Below are 24,871 nucleotides of genomic sequence, written 5' to 3' on the forward strand. Positions count from 1 at the left end.
AATAAAAAAAAAAAAAAATAGAAACAAACATAAATTTAAAATTCATGTATAATATTAATATTATATTAAACATATAATGTATAATATCTTGTTGTCACTGCTTAATTAAAAAAATTAGAACAAACATAAACTTAACAAAAATAAATTAATTAAAATATGATTTTTTTAAAGATATTTTATGATAATTTAAATAATTAAATCATATATATTTAAAAATAATAAATCATAAATATCATTTTGTTATCTTATAAATTTGTGTGTTAGTTTGTTTTATATCAAGTGATTGAAACTTTTTTTATTCATCATCAAATTCACCAAAGGACATTGCGAGATATATTAGAAACTAAAAATAGTTGATGCATGTATATTACTCTACACTATGACTTTTTCTATTATTATTTTATTCTATTATTAATTTCTTTTTAATAATATATATTCATGTTAATGTTGTGTTTAGATGTTATATATGTACAGATTATTCATATAAATATTTATATATACTATAGAGCTGTAATTTATTCTATTATATATATACATAAATATTAAAAAAAAGCTGAACCATATTTTTTATTAAAATTATAAACAATATTTTGCCCTAATATTTTTAATACATTTATGACATACATTATACTAAACATCTTTTATTTATTTTTATGATATTGTTTATTTATTTAAAATTTATATGATAATAAAAATAAATACATGTTTGTGTTATACCCATTTTTTTGGCATTTATGACATTTAAAAAACAACAATTATAAAGGGTTGATGAATAGAACACTTTGCCTTCATGTTCTCACGAAGTGCAAAGTAGTTCCTGTTCTCATAAAGTACAAAATACTTTATGTTCTCACAAAGTACAAAGTACGCCCTATTCTCATGAAGCACAAAATACTTCCTTTTTTCACAGAGTACAAATCAGACTACTAAGTAGGGCTGGGCATGGGTTGGGTTGGCCGGGTTGGAGGTGTTTGAATGAGCCAACCCAATTACATCGGCCTAGAAAATTCTAACCCATTTAAAACATTTTTAATATATAACCCAACCCTACTAATTACATTAAGGTTTGGGTTGGGTTGGGTTATAACCCATTTAAAAAAATCTATTCAAAATTCAAACAATAATGTAGAAAAGATGATCAAATTAAAATCTAAATGAAGAAAATAAGTCTTAGTAGTTTTTACTACTAGTTAGTACTTAACAACTTAAATATTACAGTCATCCAAATTCGAAAATACAAGTCTTAAAATCATTACAATCATCCATAAAAGTAAGTAGATAGTTCATAGAAACTTAAATAGAGTAAAAAAAAAAGCTTGAATCCATCAATAAACAATAACGATGGGTGCATTGGTCTTCTCCTTTGTTGTTGCTTTGTCCTTAAGTTTGTTGTCTACAATTCAAAAACCAAATTTAAACACTTATTGAAAATAAAAAACAATAAAGTAAGAACATTATTTAAATTTCACTACTCATACTAGTGGTAGAAACAACGAGTCTATAGCTATATTTTCTTATTATTTATACTATAAATTTCAGTGAAAATATATATATATATATATATATGCAACTAATATTAGTGGTGCAACCAAAAAACAAACACTGAAAATTTATATGTTGATCAAAGCAAAAATGTCTCTCTCTCTCTATGTATATATATATATATATATATATATGTCCTTCTCAATCATTGATTCAAAGCAAAAAGAAACCAATACTATACACGTTTATATTACTAAGGCGCGTACACTAAGATATTAATATTCAAAAAAAAAAAAAATGTCTCTATATATATTGATAAACGATAGTCACATTTAATAGTTAGTTTATATATATATATACTTATAATGCATTAGTTTAAATATATACTTATATTATAGATAATACATATACATATACAGAATATATGTATATTCAGATAATATATTACATTATGTATAATATATATATATATACCTGGAGAGTTGGAGCTAGAGCTTCGTGCCGCCGAGGAGCTTCGCCTGGAGCTGGTGCTGGAGCTTCGCCGAGGAGCTTCACCGTGTCACCTTCACCGACGACGACGACGTGAGCTTGCCTGCTGCTGGAATGGAGAACTAGTGGACCGATCGATGATGACGTGAGCTCGCCTGCTGGACTGGAGAACCAGTAGACCGACGACGTGAGCTCTGCCTGCTGGTGGAGCTTTGCCGGGGAGTGGACCAATGTGTGAACTCTGGTCTGGACTGGAGTGCTGGTGGTGCAGCCGAAGAGAAGAGAAGGCAAGGGAGGCAGGGGTGTCTAATATGTTTATCTTTTATATGTATGTAATATGTATTATATTTAGGGTTTACGGTAGGTGGTCGGGCTGGGTTGGGTAGTATGGGTTAGGATTGTATTGGGCCGTGGCCGGCCCAATTAAAATCGGGTTGTTACATTAATTGACCGAATGGGCTTCGACCTGCAATTGTTGGGCTTGGTTGGCCCATTTTCGGGTTGGGTTGGCCGGTTTGGTCGGCCCAATCTCAAAAATGCCCAGTCCTACTACTAAGTGCTAACAGAAGTGATTTGGTCGTGTAGCCGCATTCCTCAACCTCTGTTCGCACAAGGCAAGTTAATTCACATCTGTTCACACAAGGCAAACCATTACACGCTAACATGAGGATCTTGTTCGTTCAACTCACAACATCCACACTAACAGAATTAACAAAGGAGTATAGAGTTGTCATTTATCAAATATAATTGTATTTGTATTACTTACGGGCCAAGCCTAATAACTTAGGCTCATAATCTAATTGTAACTCTAAACTCCTCACTATAAATAAGAGGAGATGAGATAGAAATAAGGGGCAATTCATAATGCCGAATCACCATTCTTGAATAAACAATCATTATGTAATGTAAACCGAAGGAGGTCTATAAAACAACCGGCAATGCAGGTTCGTCGGAAACAACAATTCTTCAAGCTTAAATATTGATAAAAGTGACTAAATGGACGTAGGTCATCTTTTTGGGGCTGAACCACTATAAAATATAACGTATTTATTTTATCATATATTTATTCTTGAATCAATGCTCTTATATTCTCAAGTTGATGAAAAACGGTGTCAACGGTTTAAATAAACATATTTACAATTTTGAAACTAAGCAAATGTGCATTGCAGATTGCTATTGCCTAATATATAAAAATTTGCCTTATTTATTATATTATTCTATATTGTAAATTGTAATTCCCACTTCTCTTATTAGAAAGCTAAGCAGCGCGAAGTCATAACTAGCCACGTGGAGAGGAGAATCGGAAATCAACACATGATTGACGATCAGGGATCCTGGAACACACAACAATTAAGAATATCTATCCCTTATCCAAGGAGTGAGGCCACGTGTATAATATGGGTTGGAGAATGAGATCCTAATCTAATCTCCTAATGGGACCATCTTTAATTCCCACCAGGAGTTCCAACTCTCTCTAGGGCCCCTCCTGTCCTTATTGTAATACTTGATTTCTTTCTTAACCTTGTTCAATAGCTTTGCTTCTTCTTGACTGAATTGGCCACAGGAGACAGAGAGAAAGAAAAATAACAAGAAAAATGGCAACTCAAGCTTTGGTGTCTTCATCATCTCTAACATCTTCCGTTGAGGCCACAAGACAAATCTTGGGAAGCCGACCAACCCAACCATCCACAAGGAGATCAGCTTCTTTTGTCGTCAGGGCGGCTGCTACTCCTCCTGTCAAGGTCTGTTTTCTCCCTTCTTTGTTTTCCTTTTCTTTTCTCTTAATTTTTTTTAGAAAAAAACCATATTTAGAGTTAAAATAAAAAAAAAACCAAAAGAGAGAAAGAAAGGTTATACATACTTATATGTTAGATTCATTTGTGAATTGAAATGAACCATTTTCGTTTGTGTTGGGTTTCAGCAAGGAGCAGACAGACCCTTGTGGTTTGCTTCCAAACAGAGCCTTTCTTACTTGGATGGCAGGTATTCATACATGCATGCAATTTTTTAATTTTTTTTTTAAATTCGATGTTTACCACCACAGAATATTATGAGCACTAATATAGTTTCTGTAACAAATATAAGGTTTGGGAAATCAAATTTGTAAATATACACATATTTATATGATGATTATTAGTTACTCCCTTCAAATTATATTTAGATAAATAAACCCAAAACCGCTCGTTAAAGTTATGACAATATATTTATTTTTGTTAAACAGCTTACCAGGTGACTATGGGTTCGATCCATTGGGCCTATCAGACCCAGAAGGCACAGGTGGGTTCATCGAGCCCAGATGGCTAGCTTACGGCGAGGTCATCAACGGGCGTTTCGCCATGTTGGGAGCTGCAGGAGCCATTGCACCGGAGATCTTCGGAAAGCTTGGTCTCATCCCAGAAGAAACTGCTCTCCCTTGGTTCAAGACCGGTGTCATCCCACCAGCCGGAACATACAACTATTGGGCCGACCCATACACACTCTTCGTATTGGAGATGGCACTAATGGGCTTTGCTGAGCACAGAAGATTCCAGGATTGGTACAACCCTGGGTCCATGAGCAAACAATACTTCTTGGGCCTGGAGAAGTACCTTGGTGGGTCCGACAACCCAGCTTACCCTGGTGGGCCTTTGTTTAACCCACTTGGGTTTGGGAAGGATGAGAAATCCATGAAGGATTTGAAGCTCAAGGAGATTAAGAATGGAAGGTTGGCTATGTTGGCAATCTTGGGCTATTTCATTCAAGGCCTTGTTACAGGTGTTGGGCCTTACCAAAACCTGCTGGATCATCTTTCTGACCCAGTCAACAACAATGTCTTGACTAGCCTCAAATTCCATTAAAGATGGGGGAGGAGTTGTATAATATTGAGTAGTACCATATAACCTTTTGTTGCTATGGACAACGAAAACCCTTATGGGGATTTGTTTCCTTTCTTCCTCTCATTGTTACATTATGTAAGAATCTTTTATTGTTATCCTTTTTTTATCTCTTCTGTAACTTTGTAAGAAATAACTTGTTTAAGAAAAAAAAAACAATCAGTATAGACATGCTAATGCGCTCTTTCACTTTGGCTAGTCCTAGAATGGGAAAAAGACTAAAAAATAATGAGTTTGTTCTAACTAAACATTGCAACCTGGTAATTACCGAATTTACAATGTTGTATTACGGTGTTTTTGCTAGAAATTCATACATCACAACATTATATTGCATGTCACCTAGAACACTATGGGGTATTTGGTATGTTTGTTTGGTTTTGTGGGAATGAGAATGTCAAATTTAACTTTGGTAAATTTATTTTTAATGATTTAGGGATTTGTGTTTTCAAGTGAATCTAATTTTTTAGCTTGATTTGAGAGTAATCTTAACTATTTTAAACACTTAAGTTTCAAATTCTCTTAATCTAAACTTTATTTAACTCTATTCCTACAAATTCAAACCTCATACCTAACACCTCCTATGAGTAATTGAATGATATGTAAGACATACATGATTGATCCTTTGAGATAATATAGATTGGTAGTACAATACTAATCTACTAAGCATTCCTCCCCTAGATCTCTATTTCTAAAGCAGATTATTAAACCATATAATTATGATGAGACAATATGTATTTATAGAGTTAGGAATGAGACCTACCTACAAAATCCTAGTTGGACTAGGTCTTCTCATCAAAGATTTCGGTTAACTAGAAAGCTCATACTTCTACTTCAACTAGACTACCATTAATTAGAGATCACTTACAATTATATGGGCTAAATCGACAAAAAACTATTCATCAATCCATATTTAATAAAATAATTTAAAATAGTAATGTAAACCCATAAATATTCTAACATTCTCCCACTTGGGCTATATTAAATTTTTTAACATATATATATATATATCTATTTACCAAGTTTTTCGGAAACTATAAATATATTGAAAGATAAGAGCTAGAAAGAAAGGCTAAGAAATAAATGAGATCACAATTTTTACGTGGTTGGGGCGTTAATGAGCCTTGGTCCATGAGTCACTAGTATTGGGCTTACAAGAGAAAATGGAGGTTTAGAGAGTTTTGACAATTGAGGTTTTTTGCAAGTTCAGCAGCGTTTAACTTACAAGATAAAATTTAGGATCCTCGCTACAGTGCACGAATGACCCTATTTATAGGCATTCATATGACTTGGACCGGACTAATCCGGACCCAATAACGACATAATTACAAATGCTCGCTAATAGAGTCATAATACAAGAAATGTGACATGATTATAGAATGTTAATCTGGGCCCATTGGGCCAACTTAGGCGTGATAGAGCCTTACAGCTGCCCTTTGTACGTTGGCACGGACTAATCCGAGGAGGCTACCAAGGGGATCCTGGGGACATGATCTGTCAGAGTAGTGGCAGTACTGTTTCCTAAGAATAGTGTACGTTCTGTGCGTACCCTATTCTACAGGTTAGTTAAGGAGACCAACTGCCGGATTTCTCGAGGACACGTCAACTGTAGGAAGAACTGAGCTTGTTCTATCCAGCTAGGTGGTCCAGATTCATTTACCGATGTCTAGGTTCGTTTACCAAGCCTCGGGTTCATTTACCAAGATGGACATCTTGATGGCAGAGACTTCACCTGGACCCACTCGATGGGATTCGTCTCCTGGAATGGATCGTCCGTCACCATAACTTACATCCCGGTGGATATAGATTGAGTGTGATCAAGAAGGTGATTTGGGCTTGCATCTTAGTTCCGACCCCTTTGCTATGCTCGCGCTACTCGCCGGTTATTGGGCTCGGCATGGTCTGGGTCGACAAGGTTTCCTTGCTCATTGTTCCTTGGGCCCAGGTTGGGCCTAGGCGTCTCCTGAGACATGTCCAAGGTGGAAAATATGGATAACATTTACTAGGGGTGCACACGGGTCGAGTTTTCGGGTTTCAAATTCATCGGGTTCGGGTTTTACGGGTTTCGGGTTGAGAAAAATGGTACCGAAACCGATCCGAAATTTTTGGGTTTTTTCGGGTTCGGGTTCGGGTTAGGCTGGGCCATTTGTGTTTTGGGCTGAAAAGCCAAATTTTGCAAAAATACCATTTTTTACACTTTTTTTCAAGAATACCATTTTTTTTTCTTCAGATTTTGGGTTGGACTGGGCCAATTGGGTTTTGGGCCGAAAAGCCAAATTTCGCAAAAATACCATTTTGTACACTTTTTTTCAAAAATACCATTTTTCGGATTTCGGGTTTGAACCTGAACCCGAGTTTTAACAAACTTCAAACCCGAACCCGACCCGACTTTTTTCGGGTTCGGGTCGGATTTAACCCGAATCCAACGGGTTTTCCCAAAAAATGGGTTTTTGGGTTGCGGGTTGGGCGGGTTTGCGGGTCAAATGTTCACCCCTAACATTTACCCCCCAAGTCTTCAACCGTGTTTGCGCGATGGAGACTTTTCTTCTTCCTCTCGGATCAATCACATGTATCTCGGTTTGTTTACTTAAGTCCATGTACATTTACCAAGACACGGGTTCATTCACCCACATCCGGGTTTGTTTACTTAGGGGAAAACTGGTCAATCCTCGTCCTTTCAAATTCCCACTGTCCTAGACACATGTCTCCAGGTTGATGGTACGTCTGTGCCACTCGCGCCCAAAAAATTTGAGGAAAATCTTTTGATGACCTAGGTGATTGATGGGTGTCAGCGCATCTTCTGAAGCGTCCCATCCATAATAAAAGGTGCCTTGAGCACTTGAGTGGGTTGTTTGAATGCTTCAGCATTATCCAGAGCTGTCAGATGGGGATTGCGTTGGGATTTTCAATGTGGATCATTGGATGAGGGAGGCATGAATCATGGATTGGCGAATCCACGATTTAGCACTTGATTGGGCTAGTTAATGCCTCTGCGTCGTCTGGGATCGTCGTATGAGGATTGTCTTAGGATTCTCATTGTGGACCGTTGGATTGAATAGGAACTTTTCTTCTTATAAATACCGCAGTAGGCTCCCTTCCACTTTTTTTACAGATCCCAAATTTCCAAACTAGAGAGCAGAGAGCTTAAACCCTAAATGTCCGAAGTTGCTGACGGACTCTTCTGACAGTTAGTGCATCTTCGTGTTCATCTGTTTCCAATGAAGCCTTATTTCACTCATCGAGAAGACAACTTCATTCCAGCCAATTGGTTTGGAAGTGTCGACGAGCTGTTGCACCGCCTCCTTAGATTTAAGACCGAATTTTAGCCGATGTTGTTGCCTGAATTTCAACGAATTCCAGATCCACTATCCCACAGTAAGTTTCCTGGTCATCTTTTCGTTTCTTTTGGTCATATTTATTGCCATGTTTTTTCCGCGACTGTATAGCTGTTAGGGCTGCGACCACCGTGTAGGGTGGTTCTAGGTAGTGGCGGTTGTAGATATGAATAGTAGGGAACATTCTAGGTGACCCCCCATACCATAGGTAATTTGATTGGTGGAGCGGGCTTGATTGTCCCAAATCATTGAACTCGGACGCCTCAAAACCGTTCGGGTGAATTAGTTTATTAGTAAATACCCTTTGCCTTTAGTTCCCGACTTATGTTCCTGGGATCTTTATTGGTCCCGGATCTAGGTCCAGAGAGGATGTCTCCAAGCAGTTTTAGGAGAACCCCCGTACCTTAACCAGTTTTCTTCGGTTTTGGTATTAACTGTGTGGTTCTTGCTTTTCTTGTCCCTTCCAGGTCTCCAATCATGGGTCGTTGCATCACTCTGCACCAGGAAGATGTTGTCCACGTGGGCCCCGTAGTCCTGGAGGGGCATAAGCTTCCCACTAGCAACACGTGGGAAATGGACGGGGAAGTGAACGAGTTCCGGAACTACCGGATGTTGAACGTGCTGGAAAGGCCCTCGAAGTAGAGTCGACTCCAGGGCTTTTCTACAACAGGCTGGCCCAGAGGGAAAAGAGGGCTCACACTGGAGTGGGCACATTTGGGGCTTGAAGCATAGGCCATATCAGTGCGGGAGCTACCCTCCCACTTCACGCGGTTCATCAAGTTCATGGGGATCGTGCTTTTCTATCTTCTGCCCCAGGCGTACAAGTTACTTGCAGGATGGCATATATATTTTCGCCTCAAAGGAGATCGCGGCACCCACCCTCGCGGAGGTGCTATACTTTTACCGGTTGGAGTTGCAGCTGAATTCCAAAGACAAGACGCGGGATGAATTTTATAAGTTGAAGGCCTATGGCGTCAATCCGGCTCCATTCAACTCTTGGAAACATCCCCCAGATGTCAGACACTACTGGTTTATGACATTCGGGTTCCTCCTAGAGAAGAACCCCACCCTGGTGCTGGACTTTCAGCGTATGGGTAAGTCATCCTTCTTCATTCTTCGTCTAGCCCTTTGTTTTGTTTATTGGAAACTCACGTTCTTGTGAACAGGTCCATACGCTCAAACTCATCTCACTAAGTCGATTCTGGATCGAAAAATTATTATGCCACCCTTAGTGCCGAAGAGTTGGATGTGGGAGGGTTCCTGACCACAGAGAACCTTCGGCTGGTCAAGCTGATTGCCAGCCATCAATCGATAGACATCCCTAGCTTCTGAGGACTGCATTATGAGAGGGATCCCGCTTTGAGAGAGGAGCTAGCCCTTATACATATCGAGGCGGTGGAGGCCGCGATTAAGGTGGACGCAGAGAAACTGAAAAGGAGCAGGCGCGCTGTGTGGAGTGGATCAAATCTAAAGAGTTGATGCCCTTCTCAAGGGGAGTTAGCCCAATACTGGAGCTCCTGGGGCCAACATCTCAGGGCAATGTAAAATGCCTCCGATTTTAACTTACGCCCCTCATATTGAGGGCTTAGTTAGGAATAGGCCGTGATTATTTGACCAAGACTGTTAGCAACGTGGGGCTTCCTTGCTCCATTTTCGTAGACACCCTAACCCTCATGTATTCGACCTGGTTCCTTCAATACGATAGCTTTTTGGACCCGGATGACATGGAGGATCAAATTCATGCTTTTGCACTAGGAGAGTTAAGACATACCCATTCCGCGAATAAAGGTATGTCCCGGAGGACTTTGACTTGCATTTTTCCTTTACATTTGTCTTTCACCCCCATTCCTTTGCGTTACTAATCCATTTTTTTTTTATTTCTGTCTCAGGTGACCCGAACATGTCTAATCTCGTGGCCAAAATGAAGGAAATGATCAAGGCCAAGGCTACTGCGGCCAAGGCATCAGCGAAGAAAGCTGCCAAGGGCCCGACCAAGAAGAAAATCATTAAACTAATACTCGGGGACTCAGAACCAGTCATGGGGGCTTTCGAGGAAGTTCAAGCTGCAGCCCCTATCCCGGTGGCACTGATTGAGCAGCATCCATCTCAGTCTACTCCTCTCCAAGTTATTAACTTGGAGTATGAGCATTCAGAAGGAGGTGGGACGAATAAAAGGAAGACGGACTCTGTCGCTGCAGAGTCCTTGAAGCGGGCCAAGAAGGCCAAGACAAAGGATTTCACCTTGGCCGAGGAACATTCCTCTGGTGAAAGCCTTATTGTTACGCCAAAGCTCCCAGAGGCTCCCGAGCTTCCCATCAACCTGGCCTTTCCTAGGGAAGAGGATTTAATCATCCTGGAGGAGAGGGTGAAGATGGTGGCCTGGGCCTGGGATAAGGGATGCTACAAACAGGATGAGGTAGCCCAGGCCTTGATCCTCTGTTAGAAGGTGGAATTCTCCAAATGTCCGGAGGCCTTCAATGCCCCTCAGCAGATCATGGATTGGATGGTAGCCGAGATGGAGTTTTGGCCTAAGTTGGGGCAGGGCACAACCCCACTTGCTGTGGACTTGCTGGCCCAAGTGGGGACTACCATGTCTACCCTTCAGCTCAAATATTACGCCACCTTGGAGAGCAAAGAAGCGCTCTTGGTTTCCCAAGCAATCCATCATCAAGTCACTATGGTAAGCCACTTGTCTATCTTGTTTCTTTAATATCGTTGTATTTTTGTGTTCTCTAACTCTGCTTTGTTCCAGGATGCCTTGCTAGCTCACAGGAATGTGGAGCTGATGGCAGAGATGCAATGAAGCTTGAGACGACCCAAATGGAGTTGGAGGGGGCTGTCAACCAGCGAGAAGCTGCCAAGGAGGCCTTCGCCAAAGTGGTTGTTCAGGTTTAGGCTTTGCATGAGGAGGCTCTGTCCCAGAGGGATGCCGAACACAAGAAGTTGGTGGAAAACCTAGAGGCGGAACTATCCCGTGCTTGCTGCTCGAAGGCTTCTACTAAGGCTCTCTTGGAGGCGGTCGAAGCCTAACTTCTCCAGGAGCGGGAAATGGTGGTATCTCTCGGGGCCCAAAACCAGGCTTTGGAGGCCATGGCCCAGCTGGAGATGAAGCGGAGCGAGGAAGCTCGCAAGGAGAAAAAGCAGGCTGATGAATTGTTGGTGGTCACTTTTGACGAGGTCGTTTACATGGCCTAGCTCCAAGATAAGGATATGAATCTCATCCTCTATCTGGATCCGGCTACGAAGAGGGCTGAGTTTGAAACTAAGGAAAATGAGGATGTAGCATTTCTTGTTGGGGATCAGCAAGATGAGAACGCTCCAGACATCCCGGATCAGAACGAAGCCCAGGCTTGAGCCTTTGTACTTAAATTTAGGGCTCCCTCTCTCCTTTTTTATGTCTTTGGGCGAAAATGCATCTACGACAATTGCTTATCTTTTCGTAATGTTATTATATTGGTTTTTGTCTTTACACAATTATTCCAACTTTATATTCATTTATTTTTCCTCAAAAATTCACTAAGTGTTTTACCGCTATGCATGGATTAAGGTTAAATGTGGAGTTCTGGTTCCATTGGCCAGGACCATCAGGGAAAAATTGTAGACAATAACTACCTTGTCCTGAGACCAAAGTTCAGATCTCGACGGACTGGACCGTCTTGGACTTACTAAATATAACTTCACTGGTTTAACCTGACTCTACGGTTCAGGTTCCAACGACCTAGACCGTTATAGATTTATCAACTGTCATCTGTTTAATCTGTTCTGACTTTGATGTTCAGGTTCCAATGGCCTATGATGTTATGGACTTTTCAGACATGACTTAATTTTAACGGTTTGGACCATTAAAAACATGACTTAGGTATAAATTAGTTGATTAACTTATCTCCAACCCGAGGTTTAGGTTCTAACGACCTAGACCGTTTACAAGACTAAATTTAATCAATTTAAACATAAGATTTAAGTTCCAAGGGTCCTAGACTATTCTAGGGGAACCATGAATAGGGATTAGGCTATCTTGGACCATGCTAGGTCTGGACCATACAGATTCGGATTAGGACTGGGCTTTGAGCCTTGCATCCTTTTTGTTTGGGAGTTGGGTTTTGGACCCCTAGTCTATACGAATCTGGATCAGGACTAAGCTCTGAGCTTTGCATCCTTTTTTGTTTTAATCCTAGATTTGCATAGATGGTCCTCCTACCCCCCAAATGACCAAAGAATGTAGTCTTAGGTCACTTGTTCGTGTAAAAATTAAAGACGGACGTGAACTTTTTCTTTTTTTACAATATTTATTATGGTGTTTTGTCAACACCATTTTCATTAAATAAGAAGTGGCCCTAGGGCGTAAATGACTTGAAATTAATAATGTTAGAAAGAGCAAAATTAAATCCTCCCGACTACTAATAGTACCGGCAGGTGTTCTGCGTTCCAGGCCCTTGGGACCTCTGTTCCATTTAGCTGCTTCAGGCGATATGATCCCGAACATACTTCGCTTTGGATCTCATAGGGTCCTTCCTAGTTTGGTCCTAGAACCCCCACTCCCGGATCTTGAGATGCAGGGAAGACTCTTCTCAGGACTAGATCGCTGTTTCTGAACCTTCAGCTCTTAACATCTTTCCTTGATACATTTCAGCTGCACTTGTGATTCTTCCCGGATCTCTTCGATGAGGTCCAAGGATTCTTGGAGTAAGGCGTGGTTCCGGATGGGATCATACGTTTCTCTTCTATGAGACGGGACCGTAGTTTCTACTGGGATAACTGCTTCGTATCCGTACACCATTGAATAGCGAGTATGTCTGGTCGATGTTATTTCCGAGGTCCGGTAGGCCCATAGGATGCGGGGCAACTCTTCCGGCCACTTACTCTTGCTAGATTGTAGCTTTTTCTTTAATGTCCCCTTCAAAATCTTATTCACAACCTCTATTTTCCCATTCGCTTGAGGCCTTGTGACTGTATAGAAACTTTTGATGATGACATGTCTTTCACAGATGTCAGTGAAGTGGACGCTATCAAATTACTTCTCGTTGTCGAACACGATTTTGTGAGGGAGGTCGTATTGGCACACAATTTTGTTGATGAAGAAGTCCAGGGCCTTTCTAGAGGCGATGGTGCTCATTGGTTCCACCTCGACCCACTTGGTGTAATAGTCGACATCTACAATGGAATATTTTACTCCACCCTTCCCGGTCGGGAGGGATCCTACCAAATCAATTCCCAAAATTGTAAAAGGCTATGGACTGGTCATCAAAGTTATCTCCGTTGGAGGGGCTCATGGGATCTTCACATTCCTTTGACATTGTTCACACTTGCGGGTGTAATCTACACAGTCCTTCTTCATTATTGGCCATAAATATCCTTGCCTGAGGATCTTCTTGGACAAGCTGAGCTCGGCTGTGTGATCTCCGCAAAAGCCTTCGTGCACTTCGTGCATGATTGCGCTCATTTAGTTCCTGGATACACATTGGAGATAGGGCATGGATAACCCCCTGCAATAGAGTCTTTCATCCATCATGACGTATCTGGGAGCCTGGTACTGAAGCTTCCGAGCAGCGGCCCTGTTCGTGGGCAATTCAACAGTGGTTAAATATTGGATGAGAGGGCCCATCCAGGACGTAGTGTAATAGATGGCGTTGATGATTGCGGGAGCTTGAATACTGGGCACAAGTAGATGGTCGATTGGGACTGCCCCAGAGAGTTCTGCTTCAACATTCGTGGCCAATTTTTGCCAACGTGTCTACAAACACGTTCTAGTTCCATGGGGATCTTGCGAATGAAGTATCTTTTGAAAGATTGGAGTAACTCCCGGATTCGCACCACGTATGCGGCCATCTTCTACCCCTTCATTTGGTATTCTCCCGAAATCTTCCTGACCACCAGCTGGGAGTCGCTGTGAACTTTGATGATCTCTGCCCATACTTCCTGGGCTAAGTGTAATCTGACCAGCATTGCCTCGTGCTCAGCCTCGTTGTTTGATGCTTCAAACTGGAAATGTAAGGCGCTTTGCAGATGATGACCTTGAGGGGATATCAGGATGATCCTGGCCCCATTCTCATTGGAAGCTCTGTCCACAAAGATCTTCCAAAAGGGCACTATGGGGTCAACATGTTCTTCATCCTCAGTTATCTTGGTGCATTCTAGAATGAAGTCGGCCAAGGCTTGTCCCTTGATGGAGACGCTGGGCACATAAGCGATATCGGACTGGCTCAGCTCCATGGCCCACTTCAAAAGTCTTCCTGATGATTCAGGTTTTAGTAATACTTGTTGTAGGGGATGGTTTGTTAGTACCTTGATGGCATGGGCCTAAAAGTAAGGTCTTAACTTCCTGGAAGCGGTCAGTAAGAGAAATTTCAATTTCTCGATCAAAGGGTATCTGAACTCTGCGCCTAGCAACCTTTTGCTTATGTGATAGACCGGGAGTTGGACCTTTCCTTCTTCTCACACTAATGCGGCGCTGATGGCATGTTCTGACACTGCCAAATATAGGTATAGTGGTTCCCCATCCAGCAGTTTCAACAAGATTGGCGCTTGGGCCAATTGCTCCTTCAATTTTCAGAAGGCCACTTCACATTCGTCAGTCCACTCGAACCTCTGGTTTCCGCAAAGTATGTTGAAGAATGGGATGTACTTGTCCATGGAATTCGACACAAACCAGCTCAAAGCTGCTATTCTTCCCGTCAGGCTTTGAACATCTTTGTGTTTTCATGGTGACAACATGTTGATCAGTGCTTTGATCTTGTCTGGGTTGGCTTCTATCCCTCATGGGCTTACTATGAAGCCTAGAAACTTCTCGGATGCCACGCCAAAAGTGCACTTCTTGGGATTCAGCTTCACCCCGTACTTTCAGATAATGGAAAATGCTTTTGCTAGGTCGTCTACATGTTAGGTCGATGTCTTGGACTTGACCAACATATCTTCTATGTAGACCTCCATGTTCCTCCCGAGTAGGTTCTGGAACATTATGTTGACCAGTCTTTGATAAGTGAGTTATTTCATGTGTTTTTGAACTTATAAATGTGGAAAAATCGATGGTGATGTTAGTTTATTATTAGCTTTTGTAACTAACTCGTGTGTTTTTAGGATCTTAGTTAAGTTTAGTTGTTTTTGTAGTTTTTAATAGCTAATGGGTTGAAGAAAATAGTTTCATGGATAGATATTTGTACAAATAATGAAACTATCTAAGTTAAATTTTGATTGCTGAAATAGCAGGTTTGCGGTAGCAAAGCAGATTTTGCTGAAGCATTTCGATCAGGCTGCTTTTGGACATCTATGTGTGCTTGGAAATTCAGAGGGTGAGCTAGAATAGTGGATGAGGTGGCAAGTACAGAGAGCATGAGTCAATATTGGAAGCAAATGTCAAAGGGGAGAAGAAAAGAGACCCATGTATGAACCAAAAGGAGGGGTAATTTTGTACTTGGATGGCCAAACTAGGAAACCAAGAGGTACTTAGAGAAGGGTCAGCCGCACAAAGTGGGGAGTCTACCATTTTTTGGGAAAGAAGAGCAATAGAGAGAGGAAGAAAACCAGAAAACAAGGAGGAAGAAGAGGATAACACATAAAGAAGCTCAATCATCAATTGGATTTGTTCTTTCTCTTGTTTCAAAACTTCATTTTATATTTTCTAGTTTGATTTCTACTCTAAATACTTATGGGTTGTATTGAATTTGGATTAATGCTCTTTAACTCAGCCACGAACTAATTGTGTGGCTTGAGTTGTTGATGAACCCTATGATATAGTGTAGTAAATTCTTGCACCTTATTTTAGTGAAATTTTTCTTGTTCATTCAAGTGTGCTTATTGTTAATTTCTTGTTGTTGTTTGGCCAACAATGGCAAGATTGTTTAATTATGTTTGATGCTGGAAGGATTAAATATAATGGAAAGAACTTGGATGAAACAAGTCATAATCTATATTAGGTTATGTTAGTAAGTAACATAGGGATGTGTTATTTGCCTAGTGTAACTTTTGAGAATTGAACCTTGAATTTGTATTCTTAAATCTGATTTGGTGTAGGAATATGTTTAATTAGGTAAAAGAATTAATATCATAGAATTTGGGAAAGTTTTATGAGTTTTTATTGGATTCTTGTTAACCTGAGAGTTTTGCTAAAATTGTTGCCGCAATCTGTTTAATATAATTGACATAGGGGGAATTAATAATTCAAGTCCATTTTACAATCCACCTGTTTCTTTTGAATTACCTTGTTTAGTTCAGTTTTATTTTTAGTATTTTTATTTCTGTAATATTTTGTTTAGCTCACAAACAACCCATTAATTGTCAATATCTTTAAGTTGTTTAGTAATTGTTTTGCCTATTTTTCTATTTTGCAATCCATGTGGAGACGATCTACTTATCATTGTATTACTTGTGTGATTGCGTACACTTGCGTATTTAAATCAAATATTATTTTCACAACAAGTTTTTGGCGTTGTTGTCGGGGATTGGAATTAGAAATTTGTGTAATATTAGTTACTTGCAATTTATTTTTCTTTGTTGTTCTGACCTTGTTTGCTTGTTCTTGTGTTTTCTTAGGTGATCTATTGTATCAACGAGCAAGAAGACATTGAACTAGTTTCTATTGACCCTAAGATTGAACAAACAATTAGAAGAAGACTAATGGAACAACAGGCTCAAAATCGCCTTAATATGGCCGAAGAGGTTGAAGGAGTTGAGGGTGCTAATAATATCGCTAACGCGATTGCTATGGCTGATGATAGGGATAGAGACATAAGGGAGTATGCTGCCTCCATGTTCAATGAGCTAAATCCGGGCATTGTTAGGCCTAAAATTTAAGCACCCCAATTCGAGTTAAAGCCCGTGATGTTCCAAATGTTGCAGACAGTGGGTCAATTTAGTGGGTTGCCTACTGAGGATCCTCATCTTCATCTTCGTTCATTTTTGGAGGTGAGTGTTTCTTTCAAGCTACAAGGAGTGAGTGACAAAGCCCTAAGATTGAAATTGGTCCCTTTCTCTTTGAGGGATCGAGCTAGAGCTTGGCTAAACACCCTTCCTCCCGACTCGGTGACTACATGGAATGAGTTGGCTGAAAAATTCTTGATGAAATACTTTCCTCCTACCAAATGCCAAGTTGTTTCGCAATGAAATCATGTCTTTTCAGTAACTGGGAGATGAATCCTTTTATGAAGCTTGGGAGAGATTTAAAGAGTTATTGAGAAAGTTCCCACACCATGGGATTCAACATTGTATACAAATGGAAACATTCTATAACGGGCTCAATTCTTCCACTCGCATGGTGTTGGATGCTTTAGCTAATGGGACCATTCTCTCTAAGTCCTACAATGAAGCCTATGAAATTTTGGAGAGGATAGCTAGCAACAATTACTAATGGTCCAATGCTAGAGCCTCAACAAGTCGAAAAGTGGCTGGTGTACTTGAAGTGGATGCATTGACAACTTTGACCGCTCAAGTTTCATTAATGACTAACATTCTCAAGAACATGAGTTTGGGGGGAATGGTACAACTAGCTGCTATGGGACAAGTTGCTGATGTGTCTTGTTTTTATTGGGGAGATGGGCACACATTCAAGAGTTGTCATTCGAATCCCGCTTCGGTTTGTTATGTGGGGAATCAAAATGCCAACCGCAATAACCTATATTCAAACTCTCATAATCTGGGGTGGAGGCAGCATCCAAATTTCTCATGGGGGGGGGGGGGGGGGGGGTTCAAGGAGCTAGTTCAAGCGGAGCACCAATGCAAAACAAGCCTACATATCCACTGGGGTTTTCTCACCAACCACCAAGAGCTCAACCACCTCTTCCTCAAGTGTCTCAATCAAGCTTGTTGGAGAGTTTAATGAAAGAATATATGGCCAAGAATGATGCTGTGATTCAAAGCCAAGCGACATCCTTGAGGAACCAAGATATTCAAATGGGGCAGCTAGCTAATGAGCTGAGGAATAGACCACAAGACACCTTGCCTGATGATACCGAGAATCCAAGGAGAGATGGTAAGGAGCATTGCAAGGCGGTTACCTTCAGGAGTGGTAAAAATCTGGAGTTAAATGCGGATACTCCTAAGAGCAATAGCGATCCCACTTCAATCCAAAGTAGTGGGGAAAAGAAAGAAAGAGCTGTGAGTTCGAAAATAACAAATGTTGATCCTGAAGCAAATTCTGCAGCAATTCCTCAGCAAAATGCAACAGAGAAGCCTATGAGCAAACCACCTCCACCATTTCCTCAGCGATTTCAAAAGAAGCAATAAGATGGTCAATTCTAAAGATTTTTAGATGTTTTGAAAAAACTTCACATCAATATATTGTTGGTGGAAGCTTTGGAACAAATGCCCAACTATGTGAAGTTTTTGAAGGATATTTTAACCAAGAAGAGAGGGCTTGGATAATTTGAAACGGTGGCTTTGACTGAAGGTTGTAGTGATATATTGAAGAATAAAATTCCTCCTAAATTGAAAGACCCAGGCAACTTTACAAAACCTTGTTCTATTGGTGGTAGAGATGTTGGTAGAGCACTTTATGACTTGGGGGCTAGTATCAATTTGATGCCCATGTTGATTTTCAAGAAGTTGGGAATTGGAGAAGCAAGGCCAACCACATTCACTTTGCAATTAGCGGATCGATCTATGGCACATCCGGAAGGCAAGATTGAAGATGTACTTGTGCAAGTTGATAAATTCATTTTTTCAACAGATTTCATTATTCTTGATTATGAAGCGGATAGAAATGTTCCAATAATTTTGAGAAGACCATTTCTTGCCACTGGAAGGACATTGATTGACGTTCAAAAAGGAGAGCTTACTATGAGGGTGAATGACCAACAAGTGACCTTTAATGTGTTCAACTCTATGAAGTTTCCGGATGAGATTGAGGAATGCTGTAATGCCCCGAAATCCCTAATGTGGTTTAATGGCTGGATTAGTAGGCCGGGAGGGCCATAACTATTTAATTATGCCATTAAATTATTATATGCATGTTTATGTGAATTATATTATAATATGATGTTATATGCATGCATGTGGGTCCACATCTGATTATTAGGATGTTTTGGTAATTTGGCCCGTTGAGGGCATATTTGTGTATTTGGGTGCATATTGTGATTTGTGAATGAGATCCCATTATTATGGAGATATATTCGAGCTATTCGGCATGAGACGGTCTTATATTTCAAATTAGTGGTTTTGTCATAACGGGGGTCTTTTATTGGGATATTGAGTTATGAGAATGTTATTTGATGATAAATTAGGAGTTATTAAGATTATGAGGAAATTTTGGAAGTTTTGACTATAATGTCCCCGGGGGTGTTTTTGGGACCCCGAGCACTAGGTTTTATTTGAGGTTACTTAAGCTTGAAGTATCTTGTCAGATAGAACCGTATGTTAGAAAACCTATCGTTCTCTTCCCATTAGTTCCTTTTATCGTTCGAGGCATTTTCGAAGAAATCTCAAGTTCTAGGAGTCGGAATCAAGCGAGGATCGAGGCATAGCGATCCTAGGAGTCTACACTATTGGAGAGAATCAAAGAGAGTCAGTTGAGTGATCCAAAGCTGATCAAGATCAGAGAGGATGTTCTGGCTGGAGCATCCAGAGATTATACTGTGTCTGAGTTAGGCTTGTTAAGGTACAATGGACAGATATGTGTTTTGTTAGACACTGCTTTGAGGCGAGATATTATGGATGAATCTCATACTACACCTTACTCTTTGCATCCAGGCACCACGAAGATGTATCAGGATGTGAGATCGTTGTATTGGTGGCCAGGGATGAAGAGAGATGTAGTGGAGTATGTGGCTAAGTGCTTGACATGTCAACAGGTCAAGGCTGAGCATCAGAGGTCGGCAGGGTTATTGCAGCCTCTGGATATTCCAGAGTGGAAGTGGGAAGACATCACGATGGATTTTGTGGTGGGCTTACCCAGGACTGTTGGTCAGCATGATTCTATTTGGGTGGTAGTGGATCGCTACACCAAGTCAGCTCACTTCTTGCCAGTGAGGACTACTTACACAGTTGATCAATATGCAGATCTCTATGTGAGAGAGATCGTGCGCCTCCATGGAGCGCCGAGGTCATATCGGGACCCTACTTTTACTTCCAAGCTATGGGTAAGTTTGCAGAAGGCCATGGGGACACAATTGAAGTTCAGTACTGCTTATCATCCTCAGACAGATGGGCAATCTGAGAGGATGATCTAGATATTAGTAGACATGCTGAGAGCATGTGTGCTGGACTTTGGTGGATCTTGGAGCAAGTATCTACCTTTGATAGAGTTCTCCTACAACAATAGTTATCAGTCTACCATTGGAGTTGCAGCTTATGAGATGCTGTATGGTAGAAAGTGTAGGTCTCCCATTCATTGGGATGAGACAGGTGAAAGGAGATACTTAGGTCCTGAGGCAGTTCAGAGAACCAGTGAAGCCATTGAGAAGATTAGAGCTCGGATGCTTGCTTCTCAGAGTAGGTAGAGAAGTTATGCAGATCCCAAGCGTAGGAACGTGGAGTTCCAAGTGGGAGACTATGTCTTCCTTAGAGTCTCGCCATGGAAAGGTGTAACGACCCGGATTTTCAAGACTCGATAATGCGGAAATATAAATGTTTTCATTTAACAAAATGTCTCAAAAACCCATAGAATTTTTTTTAAAAAAAAAAGTCGTATGGACATACTTAACATTTAGTTACAAACATGTTTTATAAAGATTAGAGTGAGCCTAGTTTAGGAAAATTACACAACATTTCCAAAAATAAAAACGGCTTCCCAAAAGGTCGGTCCACATGTACATTTGCAAGGAAGACTCCAGCGCTCACTGCTCTGCCTTGCCCTTGCTCTTACCTACAACATGAAACAACTAGGTAAGCGAAAACGCTTAGTAAGATCAACTTTCAAACAAAGCGTGTAGAGAATTAGGGTTCCGGACCCATCCGGACCCTACACAATCAATTTCAAGAACGCTAAAGCGTCCTGGCAAACTTATGGTCATGCCTGATAACCAAGGATAAATTAATTCATAACTAGATAAAATCTCGCACTCAGAAAAAATCCCAGAACAAGCAGATATATTACATCAGAACTATATCTTATCAACAATTATATCCCTGCACTCAGAAAATCCCAGAGCAAGCAGATATATTATATCACAACATAATTCGAGACCAACGCTCGACAATTTCCAACAATTCAGGCGTAACGCGCCCTCCAACATAATTGCTAATCTGTAAAAGAGAACCGAGTCTCCACACTAAGATCTAGCCAATAAATATTCTCATCAAGGGTAACTATCGTGTTACCTAGGGCATCGCTACTTATCCAAGAGTGTAATCCAATTTACACGGTTTTACGGAGACATCTATGTTAATCAGTGGTGCTGGTGAGCAGTTGCCCCTAGGGTGTTCAGCCTCACTCAATCTTGGCAACCCCTAGTATCTGTAGGCACTCTCACTGAATGGCCAATATTCACGGCTGCTATCCGGGAATAACTTATCAGAGCACTTGCTCGGATTCTAACCGTCCAATGATTAAGTAAGCATGAGGGCCCCTAGCTCCCATTTATCTTGACGCCCCTAGGTTTAACCAGCTTATCCTCATCTCATGGCCACTCGTCGCGGTAATGAACCGGACATAAATAAAATCAAGCAGTGTGACGGGGATCAACCGTCTAGGATATGATGGACTTCTACCGTTCATATTTTCTAAATCAGTACTCACTAGACTAACGTCTCTAAGCAACTTTCTATGACAGCCTATATATGTGCATGTATCCCTATACTAACATACAAGACAATAATCATTTCATGTTGTAGCCATACAATATAAGTTGACTTACTTGGAGTCCTTAGCGCTCAGCAGGTTTTCACCCTCCAATGTTCAGTCCAGTTACGCTTAGCCAATACTGTAGTTATCCATACAGTATACTCGGATTAATTATGGCACTCATAATTCATTATTATTATTTTGGGCAGTTTGGTCATTTTAATAAAAGTCATTTGTAAGGATTTATAATCCTTATTTGGTTTTAAACCTATTAAGGAAAGTCATACAAAATATTCGAGACTAAACCCTAAGTCTCGGGGAGACCTATCCTAAGGTCTCGATACCTAGGCTCGGGTATCACAATGGTATTTCCCCACAACCCGCTAAAAATCTTATTCTTCCAAGGTATCGCTATTAACCTGCACTTTCGACTAGTCGGTTAAAATATGTAAGATTTTAGCCGGTATTACATCCAGAAAATACAAATAAATTCCTTAATTATTTTTAAAGAAAATAAACTCTTTAAATTTTCCTTTTAGTTTTCTTAAGGTTTTAATATCTAAAAACCGATTTAAGAAAATTGCTTAATTTGTCTTAATTAGGAAAACCGTTATAAATTTCTCATCTTGACTAATTAATTTTCCAAAAGCAATTAATCAATTTTTACTTACTAGAAAAATAATTCATTTAATTATTTTATCAAAATATAGGGTTTTAAACCCTCTTTTAATTTATTAACTATTAATAAATTAAATCTCTTATTTTTAGAAAGAATAAAAACTCTTTAATAAAAATAATTCATTTAAACTCAAAGGGGTAATTTTAGTGAAAATATGATTTCAAGACTTACCAATTTATATCTTGAAATAAACAAAATTTTACTTTTGACCTTATGTTCCAAAATCTCATTTTTACACTAAGTGTGAAAAACCTATTTTTCACATTTTTAACTACATACTTCGTTAGTTCATAACTTGAAATTTACTTACCCAATTGTTACCAAAATTTCCCAATTCCATTTTTGTTATGTCATTTAGGTCTTTGTAAAATCTTAGGTCAAAATGAGCATTTTTGATTGGTGAAATCATTTTCCAACAATGAGGTAAAAATGACCTTATTTTCAAGTCCTTATTTTTTCCAAACTTTGACAGTTAATAACTTTCAAACCGTTCAATATTTTCTTACCAAATTTTACAGTGGAATAATAGGTTATGCCAGAAATATGTCCACAAAATTTTAGAAAAAACTGGGTTCATTTTCCCTATACAGTGGCTGTCCAAACTTTGTTCCGAAAATAAGAATACGAAAAAAACAGTTTTTTACCTAAACTTTGAAATAGCATAACTTACTCATTTCTAAACATTTTTTAGTGTTTCAAAAGCTCAATTTTATGTACTCAATCTCAACAACATCACAGTACAATTTAATTTTACAAAAACAATATATAGTGGCTGCTTGACCCCTTGGAAGTCACAGCTTAAAACATGTTTTGTTTTAGGGTATCCTACAAAACCCTTGGGGGTTTTGGTTCCCATTTTCAAAAATCAATACACATGCATCATAAAAATTATTAAACAACTACCTTAACCTTATTACATCACCAACAAGAAACTTTAAGCATTAAATATACAAAATAATGCTTAAAACTAAAAACCCTACAACAAAATCATCAAAAGTAAACTTTTTACCTCTTTGGTGTTCTTGCTTAAGGTTTGGACCTTCCTATTAGCTTTGGCTCCTCCAAAACCTTTCAAAAACCCTAACCAACTTCCCCCAACAACATAGTTAATTAGCTATTTGAAACTCTAAGCTTAAAACTTTACAAAAGCCTAGATTAGTGAAGCTTTACCTTAGGGAAAATACTTCCTAGACCAAGACTTAGCCTCCAAGTTTTCCTTGGTGTTCTTGAGGTTGAATATTGAGAGAACACTTTGAGAGGTCTTCAAAAAAGATGATAGTGAATGAGAGAGGGTGATGTGGTCGGTTGGGGAGGGATGGAAGAGTTATATACTATCTAATATACTCTAAAAACACTCAAGTGTTTTACCCACTTGCTTTTATCCCTAACCTTTAATTAAATGGGATTTAAACTCAATTATTAATTTTTTTTTGTTCACACCATTAAAAAGAGTCACATGGCCGGCCACCAATTCATTTTTTTCTATGTTATATATATATATATTTTAATGGTGAACAATTATTTCATAAGAAGAAAAACCCAATTTGACTTTCTACACCTTTTTCACTCTCATTAAGTTTTAATCACCAAACTTACTATTAATTAATTAAATTAAATGTCTCTCATATTTAATTTAATTAACCACAAAATAAAATTTAACCTAAGGTCCATTCATGGAATAAAATTCCCCATTTCGGCAAAATTAGGCATTTAACACAAAATGCCTTAAAATTTCCATTTTCTTTTAGGTTTATTATTTTTGACCAAACTTTAACTTTTATGAATGTATTTTATGCCCAAAATATAATTGCCATGATTTTTCGTTTTATTTTCCGAGATTTTTACCCGATCAGGGTTTTTGTGTCGGTCTAGGACCGAAAGTCTTATCTTGACTTTTAAAATCACAAAATTCATATTTTGGCTAGCAATAACTCATGGAATACTTACAAACAAAATATAATATTATTTAAAATAATATTCTTAACCCGGGGGAAAAATCCTGACCCGAGTCGTTTAAAGGTACCCGAAAACGTAGGACGTTACAAAAGGGGTGAGAAGGTTTGGGAAGAAGGGAAAGCTGAGTCCTAGATTTGTAGGTCCATTTGAGATCCTGGAGAGGATTGGTCAGGTGGCTTACAGGTTGGCCTTGCCTCCGGCATTGTCAGCCGTGCATAATGTATTTCATGTTTCAGCTCTTTGGAGGTATGTATCTAATGTGAATCATATTTTGAGTTATGAAGATCTGGAGATCGAGGCAGATCTCTCCTTTGAGGAGCAGCAGGTTCAGATACTTGACATAAAGGATAAG

At 39.5% G+C, this 24,871-nt stretch overlaps 1 protein-coding gene, 1 long non-coding RNA gene and 1 other non-coding gene across 3 annotated transcripts; 1 reads left to right on the forward strand and 2 right to left on the reverse strand.

Annotated features, from left to right (window-relative positions):
* Positions 1-1,356: 1,356 nt before the first annotated feature.
* LOC133816228 (uncharacterized) lies at positions 1,357-2,808 on the reverse strand. Its single transcript, XR_009885094.1, has 2 exons — positions 1,957-2,808; positions 1,357-1,393 (listed from the first exon to the last, which is right to left on the reverse strand). It is a non-coding gene; the product is annotated as an uncharacterized LOC133816228 (long non-coding RNA).
* A 689-nt stretch (positions 2,809-3,497) lies between these two features.
* On the forward strand, positions 3,498-4,942 carry LOC133818303 (chlorophyll a-b binding protein 8, chloroplastic). Its single transcript, XM_062251083.1, has 3 exons — positions 3,498-3,713; positions 3,893-3,954; positions 4,193-4,942. Exons 1-3 carry the CDS (start codon positions 3,567-3,569, stop codon positions 4,806-4,808), a joined length of 825 nt encoding a protein of 274 aa, XP_062107067.1. The 5' UTR covers positions 3,498-3,566; the 3' UTR covers positions 4,809-4,942.
* A 12,319-nt stretch (positions 4,943-17,261) lies between these two features.
* LOC133820300 (small nucleolar RNA R71) lies at positions 17,262-17,365 on the reverse strand. The gene has a single exon (XR_009886718.1). It is a non-coding gene; the product is annotated as a small nucleolar RNA R71 (small nucleolar RNA).
* Positions 17,366-24,871: the final 7,506 nt, after the last annotated feature.

This window comes from Humulus lupulus, chromosome 2 (genome assembly GCF_963169125.1).
Source record: "Humulus lupulus chromosome 2, drHumLupu1.1, whole genome shotgun sequence".
Taxonomy (NCBI): Eukaryota; Viridiplantae; Streptophyta; class Magnoliopsida; order Rosales; family Cannabaceae; genus Humulus; species Humulus lupulus.

What these genes read in the sequence shown, in the direction of transcription:
- LOC133818303 (XM_062251083.1), top strand. Translation starts at nt 3,567, where the DNA reads ATGGCAACTCAAGCTTTGGTGTCTTCATCATCTCTAACATCTTCCGTT. An exon ending in CTGCTACTCCTCCTGTCAAG is followed by an intron (nt 3,714 to 3,892) that starts GTCTGTTTTCTC and finishes GTTGGGTTTCAG; the next exon opens with CAAGGAGCAGACAGACCCTT. An exon ending in CTTTCTTACTTGGATGGCAG is followed by an intron (nt 3,955 to 4,192) that starts GTATTCATACAT and finishes TTTGTTAAACAG; the next exon opens with CTTACCAGGTGACTATGGGT.